This window comes from Pristiophorus japonicus, chromosome 1 (assembly GCF_044704955.1).
Source record: "Pristiophorus japonicus isolate sPriJap1 chromosome 1, sPriJap1.hap1, whole genome shotgun sequence".
In the NCBI taxonomy this organism is placed as follows: Eukaryota; Metazoa; Chordata; class Chondrichthyes; family Pristiophoridae; genus Pristiophorus; species Pristiophorus japonicus.
In genome coordinates, this window is record NC_091977.1 from 198,277,385 (window position 1) to 198,289,428 (window position 12,044).

Sequence of the window (12,044 nt, forward strand, 5' to 3'; positions counted from 1 at the left end):
TCACCATGTTTAGGAGAGAAGGAGCTGGGGGAAAAAAAAATGTATAGTAGTTATCAAAACCATTACATTTTTATGTAAATAGTACAATCTAGTACAAAAAAAAATCCAGTTGCTCAAGTATTTAAATTTTCATTTTCTCACATTAGAAAGTCATGTCAATTCTGAAAGAAAAAAAAAAAATAGGGATTTTAGCTCATTATTTCCTCTATTAAAAGACCTCCAGAGCCCACGTTTCTCTAAAAAGAAATTATTAAAGGAGATTCTGTAGAGTGAATGAACAGCCAGCAACAAAAAACAAACCTAATGTGTTCACAGGAGGAACGGAAAGGAATGCAGACATTAGCAAAAACAGTGCAACATGAACAGATTCACCACAGAATTAACCCTCAGTCACCATGCTGATGTCAGCGTGCAGAGGCACCATCTAAACAGAAATTTAATAAACAAGCCCATTAAGATGCCCTGCTGAAAACAGAGTATACTGGGCATCTTTGCTGAAGGAACCACTTAGATTTGGATATTGAACTCCGATTAAAACTGTCATGTATGTAGACCATGTACACTAACTGTATAGTCACATAAGGTGTGCCAGCAGAGGGCACTGCGGTGGGAGACCCGAGGGTCACCTGCATAGATGTGCAGGGCCCAGTATAAAAGGCTGCCCACCATGCCTGTGCCTCACTCTGGAGTTACAGTAACAGCTCAAGTACAATACTAGACCTTGTGGAGTCATTCATAAGAGTATTACAGACATAACAACTGGCGACGAGATTACGAACTTTCACGCAAAAATTGGGGCATTAGAAAAGGGTGAAGATTGGGAAGCCTTTACGGAGTGGCTCGACCAATATTTCGTAGCAAACGACCTGGTAGGCGATGATCCGGCCACGCTGGCAGATAAGCACAGAGCTATCCTGTTGACCAGTTGTGGGCCCGGGGTCTACGGCCTAGTCAGGGACTTGCTTGCACCAGAGAAAACAACAACCAAGTCATACAAGGAGCTGAAAGTGCTAATTTGGGACCAAATCAAACCGAAGGAGAGCATCCTCACGGCCAGGCATCAATTTTATACACACCACCGCCCCGAGGGCCAGGAAATCGCGAAGTACGCTGTCGACCTCAGGAGGCTGGCAGAACCGTGTGAATTCGGCGCATCCTTCGTCGATGCGTCGATGCATTGCGGGACGTCTTCACATCATAATTGGCATCAGTCATGAGGCCCTTCTTCACAGGTTACTGTCTGCCGAAACCACCGTCACTCTGCAGAAGGCCATCAGCATCAGCCAGGCATTCAGGACCTCAAGCTGCAGCTCCAAGCAGATGATGACTCACTCTCAGGACTCAAACCCGGCAAGTACTGTAAATAGAATGGCGCCTTTCACAGGCAGAACTGTTGAACGCGAATCTGCCCAGGGCAGAGCGTACAGGCCCCCCGAGTCCTTTAACTCAGAGTCCGTCGAGGGGTACAAACGTAAGTCGAGTAGCACCATGCTGGCGTTGCGGAGGTAACCACAGGGCTCATCAGTGTCGGTTCAGAGACTATGTTTGCAAAGGCTGCAGCACAAAGGGCTACCTCCAGTGAATGTGCAAAAGAGCTGTGACTCAGCAAGTGGAAGAGGAGTCAGCAGATGGCTGTGAATCCAGCGCGGATTACGAGGAGGTGGCTAGAGAGGCAGCTCAGTCCCCAGGACAAAATGTATGGAGTATATACCTGCACCACAGATTGTCCTCCATCGATAATGGAAGTTGAGATAAATGGTGTTCCAGCTTCATGGAAGTGGACACGGAAACGAGTCAGTCAGTAATGAGCCAGGAAACCTTTGAGAGGCTATGGAACGATCAAGCTGAACGACCCAAGCTGGTCCCGGTTCAGGCAAAGCTGCGCACCTACACCAAGGAACTGATATCAGTTGTTGGTAGTGTGGATGTAAATGTATCCTATGATGGCGTGGTGCACAATTTAACATTGTGGATTGTTTCAGGTGATGGACCAACGCTACTTGGAAGAAAATAGATTGGGAAGATTAATTGGAACTGGGAAGATTTCAGCCCTCCAGCGATCGACGTCCCCCATGCTCAGAGGCAGAGCAAGCCCCCACCTTTGGTTGGGCCAGGCACCAAAGAGCAGATCCGCGCAGTCCCCGAGGCACAGACCACTCATGACGACTGCGTGGCGATGATCCGGCCGAGACGACCCGAACGCACCTTCCCGGTTTCAGTGGGAGGACTCCTGGGGAGGAAGGTTGGATCCGAGGGCGCCTTCCCAGCTTCAGTGGCAGAATCCCTGGGAAAGAAGATCGCGGTAGTCGACATCATGGATAGGGAAAAGATGGCGTCCAAACCACAAGGTGCAGCGTGAATGGAGCAACGACATGTGGTTCCACGCAAGGAAGAAGATTGGGGTAAAAGTAGTAAGGCCATTATAAAAGGAGGCCAGCAACCCACCATTTTTGAATGGTAACTGCGTGAAATTGGTAACCAATGTAAAAGTCCAGCTGTAACGAGCAAAATGTTGTTGAGCGATGTCGGGTGCAAATTGCAATCATCCAATGTAGCGGGCAAACACCCAACGGTCATATACCGGTCCAGCGGGCTACCCAATGCCATAGCCTGCGTCCCCGGGACCAGAACAATGTATCATAAAGTGTCCCCACAGCTGACAGAAGTAGACAAGCCGCAGAGTAAACGATCCCCGGAGAGCAGAGGCACCGGTAGATGTACCCAGCCTCAGATTGGTTTAACATTAGAGGCACCCGATGGCATGAACTGCCACGGGCCAGAAACAGTAAACTGCGTCTATGCTCGCAGTCGGCTACCGTCGCCCACCACCTGGGTAGAAAAGGCACAGTCCACAAACCCACTCGCCACCACGGTAATGCCCAAGAGCGAAGGGTCACCCGCAACGGCTCCTCCGAACGAGACCTGGACCAGCCAAACTAGAAAGTGCTCACAACGGTGCCCTCAAGGAAAGCGAGTCAGCAGTCCCCTGCGAACTGCTAGACAAGACGAGGCAGCTCCACCGTCACTTAGATGAAACGCTCACTCGCTCAGACCGCTTCCCAGGGAGCAGCAGTGACACTGTGCAAACGAAAAGGTCAGGGAGGTCACAGACAAATCAGCTGTCTTTGGGTCTGCCCGACACTAGGAGTAACGGCAAGAGCCCCGAGCTCCAGCAACTCGAGCAAAATGAGCTCACCTCGCCCACAGACCCACCAGCATGGGGCGCTGCGCCAAGTCTCATCCAACCGTGCTGGAACCAGACTGTCCTTGTGTACCTGTACTGATATACCTGTACTGATCATGTAAATGTACCACACAAAAACGCAACGCAACTGTAATCCACCCAACAAATGTACCAAGATGTAAATGTAAAACCCATGTGATAAACTTGAATGCTACTTGCATGTAACGGGCCATCAGCATGATGTGTGTGTGTGTGTGTATGTGTGTGTGTGGGGGGGGGGGGGTGGGGAAATGGAGTAGTCGTGGACTCACAACCAGAAACCACGGGGACCTCCACTGGCAACAAATCTCAGTACCAATCCACCCAAGCTAGAAGCGACCCTCCAATGGTCAACTAGGAAGGGTAAAGCCCAGGTCACCGTCAATGTACGAGTCAATTTGCATTAAAGACTGGGGGGGGGAGTGATGTCATGTATGTAGACAATGTATACTAACTGTATAGTCACATAAGGTGTGCCACCAGGTGTGCACTGCGGTGGGAGACCTGAGGGTCACCTGCATAAGTGTGCAGCACCCAGTATAAAAGGCTGCCTACCATGCTTGTGCCTCACCCTGGAGTTACAATATAGAAACATAGAAAATAGGTGCAGGAGTAGGCCATTCGGCCCTTCTAGCCTGCACCGCCATTCAATGAGTTCATGGCTGAACATGCAACGTCAGTACCCCCTTCCTGCTTTCTCGCCATACCCCTTGATCCCCCGAGTAGTAAGGACTTCATCTAACTCCCTTTTGAATATATTTAGTGAATTGGCCTCAACAACTTTCTGTGGTCGAGAATTCCACAGGTTCACCACTCTCTGGGTGAAGAAGTTTCTCCTCATCTCGGTCCTAAATGGCTTACCCCTTATCCTTAGACTTTGACCCCTGGTTCTGGACTTCCCCAACATTGGGAACATTCTTCCTGCATCTAACCTGTCTAAACCCGTCAGAATTTTAAACGTTTCTATGAGGTCCCCTCTCATTCTTCTGAACTCCAGTGAATACAAGCCCAGTTGATCTAGTCTTTCTTGATAGGTCAGTCCGGCCATCCCGGGAATCAGTCTGGTGAACCTTCGCTGCACTCCCTCAATAGCAAGAACGTCCTTCAAGTTAGGAGACCAAAATTGTACACAATACTCCAGGTGTGGCCTCACCAAGGCCCTGTACAACTGTAGCAACACCTCCCTGCCCCTGTACTCAAATCCCCTCGCTATGAAGGCCAACATGCCATTTGCTTTCTTAACCACCTGCTGTACCTGCATGCCAACCTTCAATGACTGATGTACCATGACACCCAGGTCTCGTTGCAACTCCCCTTTTCCTAATCTTTACCATTCAGATAATAGTCTGTCTCTCTGTTTTTAACCACCAAAGTGGATAACCTCACATTTATCCACATTATACTTCATCTGCCATGCATTTGCCCACTCACCTAACCTATCCAAGTCACTCTGCAGCCTCATAGCATCCTCCTCGCAGCTCACACAGTCACCCAACTTAGTGTCATCCGCAAATTTGGAGATACTACATTTAATCCCCTCGTCTAAATCATTAATGTACAGTGTAAACAGCTGGGGCCCCAGCACAGAACCTTGCGGTACCCCACTAGTCACTGCCTGCCATTCTGAAAAGTACCCATTTACTCCTACTCTTTGCTTCCTGTCTGACAACCAGTTCTCAATCCATGTCAGCACACTACCCCCAACACCATGTGCTTTAACTTTGCACATTAATCTCTTGTGTGGGATCTTGTCGAAAGCCTTCTGAAAGTCCAAATATACCACATCAACTGGTTCCCCCTTGTCCACTCTACTGGAAACATCCTCAAAAAATTCCAGATAAATGGGACTAAGGTCACAACAGCTCAAGTACAATACTAGACCTCGTGAAGTCATTCATAAGAGTATTAAAGACATAACAAAAACAATAAGAGTCTCAACAGAAAAGTTAAAATGCTAAGAGAAATGGATAATGTTGATCTAACTATCACCAGTGCACTGTTACTGCATATGTACAATCTACAGAATGCACTGCAGCAATGCATCAAGGTTACTTTCAGCATCGCTCACCCTGGCAGCCATTCCACCAAGTACAAGAGCAGCATTAACATGGGAACAACATTGTTTCCAAATTCAACTCATAAATCACACACCATCCTGCGGTCATCCTCCTCCAAAACAGATACACCGCTTTGGGTACTGTTGTGGTGGTGTTGTCTCATCAGGGCAGGGCAGCAGCAGCCGCCAAGTCCATGGCATCATGGGTGGCTCTGCTACACAGGAGTGCAGGAAGAGTGGGAGAGCTATAGTGGTTGGGGATTCTATTGTAAGGGGAATAGATAGAAGTTTCTGCGGCCGCAATCGAGAATCCAGGATGGTATGTTTCCTCCCTGGTGCAAGGATCAAGGATGTCTTGGAGCGGTTGCAGGACATTTTGAAGGGGGAAGGTGAACAGCCAGTTGTGGTGGTGCATATAGGTACCAACGATATAGGTAAAAAACGGGATGAGGTCCTACAAGCTGAATTTAGGGAGCTAGGAGCCAAATTAAAAAGTAGGACCTCAAAGGTAGTAATCTCAGGACTACTAACAGTGCCACATGCTAGTCAGAGTAGAAATCGCAGGATAGCTCAGATGAATACGTGGCTTGAGTGGTGGTGCAGAAGGGAGGGATTCAAATTCCTGGGACATTGGAACCGGTTCTGGGGAAGGTGGGACGGTCTGCACCTGGGCAGGACCGGAACCAAAAGTCCTAGGAAGTGTGTTTGCTAGTGCTGGTGGGGAGGGGGTAAGCTAATATGGCAAGGGGATGGAAACCAATGCAGGGAGACAGAGGGAAGTAGAATGGGGGCAGAAGCAAAAGATAGAAAAAGAAGAAAAGTAAGTGGAGGACAGAGAAACCCAAGGCAAAAATCAAAAAGGGCCACATTGCAGCAAAATTCTAAAAGGGCAAAGTATGTTAAAAAGACAAGCCTGAAGGCTCTGTGCTTCAATGCGAGGAGTATTCGTAATAAGGTGGACGAATTAACTGCACAGGCAGCAATTAATGAATATGAGACATGGCTCCAAGGTGACCAAGGTTGGAACTCAACATCCAGGGATAGTCAACATTCAGGAAGGATAGACAAAAAAGAAAAGGTGGGGTAGCGTTGCTGGTTAAAGAGGAAATTAACACAATAGTAAGGAAGGACATTAGCTTGGATGATGTGGAATCTGTATGGGTGGAGCTACGGAATACCAAAGGGCAGCAAACGCTACTGGGAGTTGTGTACAGACCACCAAACAGTAGTAGTGAGGTTGGGGACAGCATCAAACAAGAAATTAGGGATGCGTGCAATAAAAGGTACATCAGTTATTATGGCCGACTTTAATCTACATATAGATTGGGCTAACCAAACTGGTAGCAATACGGTGGAGGAGGATTTCCTGGAATGTATTAGGGATGGTTTTCTGGAGCAATATGTCGAGGAACCAACTAGAGGGCTGGCCATTCTAGACTGGGTGATGTGTAATGAGAAAGGACTAATTACCAATCTTGTTGTGCGAGGCCCCTTGGGGAAGAGTGACCATAACATGGTAGAATTCTTTATTAAGATGGAGAGTGACACAGTTAATTCAGAGAATATAGAGTCCTGAACTTAAGGAAAGGTAACTTTGATGGTATGAGACATGAATTGGCTAGAAAAGATTGGCAAATGATACTTAAAGGGTTGACGGTGGATAGGCAATGGAAAACAGTTAAAGATCACATGGATGAATTTCAACAATTGTACATCCCTGTCTGGAGTAAAAATAAAACGGGGAAGGTGGCTCAACCATGGCTAACAAGGAAAATTAAGGATAGTGTTAAATCCAAGGAAAAGGCATATAAATTGGCCAGAAAAAGCAGCAAACCCGAGGACTGGGTGAAATTTAGAATTCAGCAGAGGAGGACAAAGGGTTTAATTAAGAGGGGGAAAATAAAGTATGAGGAGAAGCTTGCCGAGAACATAAACACTGACTGCAAAAGCTTCTATAGATATGTGAAGAGAAAAAGATTAGTGAAGACAAACATAGGTCCTTTGCAGTCAGATTCAGGTGAATTTATAATGGGGAACAAAGAAATGGCAGACCAGTTGAACAAATACTTTGGTTCTGTCTTCACGAAGGAAGACACAAATAGCCTTCCGGAAATACTAGGGGACTGAGGGTCTAGCGAGAAGGAGGTACTGAAGGAAATCCTTATTAGATGGGAAATTGTGTTCGAGAAATTGATGGGATTGAAGGCCAATAAATCCTCAGAGACTGATAGTCTGCATCCCAGAGTACTTAGGGAAGTGGCCCGAAAAATAGTGGATGCATTGGCGATCATTTTCCAACAGTTTATCGACTCTGGATCAGTTCCCATGGACTGGAGGGTAGCTAATATAACAGCACTTTTTTTTTTAAAAAGGAGGGAGAGAGAAAACGGGTAATTATAGACTGGTTAGCCTTACATCAGTAATGGGAAAAATGTTGGTATCAATTATTAAAGATGAAATAACAGCACATTTGGAAAGCAGTGACAGGATCAGTCCAAGTCGGCATGGATTTATGAAAGGGAAGTCAAGCTTGACAGATTTTCTGGAATTTTTTTGAGGATGTAAATAGTAGAGTGGACAAGGGAGAACCAGTGGATGTGGTGTATTTGGACTTTCAAAAGGATTTTGACAAGGTTCCACACAAGAGATTGGTGTGCAAAATTAAAGCACATGGTACCGGGGGTAATGTACTGACGTGGATAGAGAACTGGTTGGCAGACAGGAAGCAGAGATTCGGGATAAACGGGTCCTTTTCAGAATGGCAGGCAGTGACTAGTGGTGCTGCAGGGCTCAGTGCTGGGACCCCAGCTATTTACAATATACATTAATGATTTGGATGAAGGAATTGAGTGTAATATCTCCAAGTCTGCAGATGACACTAAGCTGAATGGCAGCGTGAGTTGTGAGGAGGACGCTAAGAGGCTGCAGGGTGACTTGGACAGGTTAAGTGAATGGGCAAATGCATGGCAGATGCAGTATAATGTGGATAAATGTGAGGTTATCCACTTTGGGGACAAAACATGAAGGCAGATTATCTGAATGGCGGCAGATTAGGAAAAGGGGAGGTGCAACGAGACCTGGGTGTCATGGTACATCAGTCATTGAAAGTTGGCATGTAGGTACAGCAGGCGGTAAAGGCGGCAAATGGTATGTTGGCCTTCAAGCTAGGGGATTTGAGTAAAGGAGCAGGGAGGTCTTACTGTAGTTGTACAGGGCCTTCGCGAGGCCTCACCTGGAATATTGTGTTCAGTTTTGATCTCCTAATCTGAGGAAGGACGTTTTTGCTATCGAATGAATGCAGCAAAAGTTCACCAGACTGATTCCTGGGATGGCAGGACTGACATATGAGGAGAGACTGGATCGTGTGGGCCCGTATTCACTGGAGTTTAGAAGGATGAGAGGGGATCTCATAGAAACATAAAATTCTGACAGGACTGGACAGGTTAGTTGCAGGAAGAATGTTCCCGATGTTGGGGAAGTTCAGAACCAGGGGACACAGTCTAAGGATAAGGGGTAAGCCATTTAGGACTGAGATGAGGAGAAACTTCTTCACTCAAAGTTGTTAACCTGTGGAATTCCCGACCGCAGAGTTGTTGATGCCAGTTCATTGGATATATTCAAGAGGGAGTTAGATATGGCACTTGCGGCTAAAGGGATCAAGGGGTATGGAGAGAAAGCAGGAAAGGGGTACTGAGGTGGATGATCAGCCATGATCTTATTGAATGGTGGTGCAGGCCTGAAGGTCCGAATGGCCTATTTTCTATGTTTCATGTAATATTGTCCCTTCATCATTCCTGGGTCAACATCCTGGAATTCCCTACCCAACACCATTGTGGGAGCACCATCACAACTGCACCTTCTCAGGGCAACTAGAGAAGTGCAATAAATGCAGCTTTGCCAAATGACATCCATATCCAGAGAACAAATCAAATAAAACAGGTTGTTTCATTTGTGTTTAGGCTTCCAAATAAAGCAATGAATGTTGTGTTCATTAACACCTTTAATAAGGATCTGGACAAATATCTGTCTGGGATGAGGACGGGGCAATCAAATGTATAGAACATGACAGGTCACTGATGTGTCATCTGAACGAAGGCAATGGGTAATGTGCGATGTCGGGGTTTTAAATGCCTGTTTAACCCCCATATTCCAAACCTCCCTCATGCCCTCCTCCATCCCATTCATCTTGGTACATGTTATGTCACAGTGTGATCCTCAGTTTTCTCCCCCTTAGGTTTACCTTTAGGAATGAAAAAGGAAGAGGGCCAGGGGATGAGGCTGGGAAACATGTGAGGACATTTCTTTGAGATTAAACAGGTTGAGTATTGCAGATCGTACATGGTCTGATGAAAAGAACAGACTTGAATTGGAAAACAGCTTTTTCTCATTCCATGCTATTTTCTCCTCAATTTGTCTGCTGCCATTTACTACTCAGCCTCCATATGAGCCGCCAAAAGGACTAAACTGCAGGATAAATTCACCTATCTCACACTTTGAAGGGAACCACGCTCAGTTAAAACTACACAGCTGCAGTGCCAATTGCCCAATCCACACGATGTGGGATCAGTGAAGTATGCCAGCAAGAGTCAGAGCCTTCAAGAAAGGAGGCAAGGAAAGTAAAGTAGGCAAAAAGAAACACAACACAACACTCACCATCATACAACATGGACCAGGACAAATTGGGAATAGAGGTGGTGCAGGTAAGGGAGATAGGAACGGGAGGGAAGATTGGGTATATTTGCAGAGATACATAAAATACATTTAGCAAACAGAATCATAGCATAGAAGGGAGTCATTCTGTCCAATGTGCATGTACTGGCTCTTTGAAAGAGCTGTCCAATTAGTTCCACTCCATGGCTCTTTCCCCATAGCCATTCAATTGTTTCCCTTTCAAGTATATATGCAATTCTCTTTTGAAAGTTAGTATTGAATCTGCTTCCACCACCCCTTCAGGCAGTGCATTCCAGATCACAACACCACTTTGTGCAAAAATAAATCTCCTCATCCGATCTCAACTTCCTTTGCCTATTATCTTAAATTTGTGTCCCATGGTTATTGACCCTCCCGCCAGTGGAAATAGTTTCTCCTTATTTACTCTAAAATTCCTCATAAATTTTGAACACCTCTATTAAATCTCCCCTTAACCTTCTCTGCTCCAAGGAGAAAAATCCCAGCTCCTCTAGTCTCTCCACATAACTGAAGTTCCTCATCCCTGTACCATTCTGGTGTGTTTGCATGACCCCATGTACAATACCTGCTGTTTTGATGGAGTAGAAGCCAATCGCTTTCCCAGACTTCCAGAGAATTTTAGCATACTCAGTGGCACTGTGGCAAAGAAAAGGAAGCTCGTCTGCACTCATTTCCTGGGCTCTGTAAATGATGCGGTTCAAAACATACAGAGCAATCCGCTCCCCGAGCGAAGTTACCTAACAATAGGACACAGTAAAACATTCGTAACTAAACAGCAACCACATATAAACCTACATAACAGACATTGCACTTCAAAAAGGTAATTCATTGTAGGAGCACCTCAAAGCATTTCAATGTGATTAGGCTTTATATAAATGCAGTTATTATTTATTACAACTCTCATTCTACGGCCTCAAACCTAAACAAGCAACTTCCACGGCTTTTTAGAAAATAAAAATAGATGAATGTTTTGTATATTAACAGAGATGTGTGGTTTTGTCAAAAAGCAGTCCCTTCAGAAAAATGTCATAACCTTTAAACTTTCCAAAAGTCATTATTTCATATGTCTAGAGAATTTGACATGGGGTTAAAACTTCTGCAATTTGTTTTTGTCAAAAGATCAAATGGGTGCTTAAAATTTTCCAAACATTGTTTTTAAATGCCAATTTCTCCACCATATTTCTTGACCACAGAAACAAATATATAGAATGCGTTTACCTATTGTGAGTTTAAAATAAAACACCTCAACCCCCTCAGTGCAGTCAGATACCATAACCCTCTGCATGACCATGGGGAGTTACTTATTTTGAAGTAGATTATAAATTCTAATATGGAGAAGTATATCATTAAATGGTCAGCAGATAAGAGGTGCTTAATCTAAAGTTAGGTAAACTCATGTTTTTCTAACCCATCTATAGAAAAGTATTAATTAAGTAGATGTGATCATGCCTCGGGTGTGTTTGGAGCAGATAGAATTATGGCATGCATCTCCTTTGTTTCCTTTGCCCCATTCTACATTGATCACGTGTTCAAAGTCACTCCTCAATAATAATTTCTCATTGAACAGTGCCACTTGGAACAGCATTTGAACTTCTTAGTGACGTTTTCCTATTGTGGACACCAGGTAACCATATCAAGCATTCACATGGCTGTTCGATGTAAAGTAAGTCTCCCTATTCTGCATGCACAGCATTTTGAATGAATAACGTTCTATTAAATAAGTGTGGTATTTCTCCTCCCCATATCCACATAATTGAAGTCTTTCATCCTAGGAACCTTTCTAGTAAATCTCCTCTGCACCCTCTAAGTTCTTGACATCCTTCCTAAATTGTGGTGTCCAGAATTGGACACAATACTCCAGCCGAATGATTTATAAAAAGGCTTAGCACAACTTCCTTGCTTTTGTACTCGATGCCTTAGTTTATAAAGCCAAGGATCCCATATGCTTTTTTTTAAAAAAAACAGCCTTCCCAACTTGTCCTGCCACCTTCAAAGATTAGTGTACGTACACCCCAGGTCTCTATTCCTGCACCCCCTTAAAATTATACCATTTAGTTTATATTGCTTCTCACTAAA

General features: G+C 45.1%; 1 protein-coding gene across 1 annotated transcript in view; it reads right to left on the minus strand.

Moving 5' to 3' along the window:
* The window catches only part of LOC139267961 (soluble lamin-associated protein of 75 kDa-like), a 102,204-nt gene that overhangs the window by 28,630 nt on the left and 61,530 nt on the right, over positions 1–12,044 (minus strand). Inside the window, exon 5 of the mRNA XM_070885948.1 lies at positions 10,534–10,705. Within this exon, the coding sequence (XP_070742049.1) occupies positions 10,534–10,705 (172 nt within the window). The remainder of the gene's footprint in view (positions 1–10,533; positions 10,706–12,044) is intronic.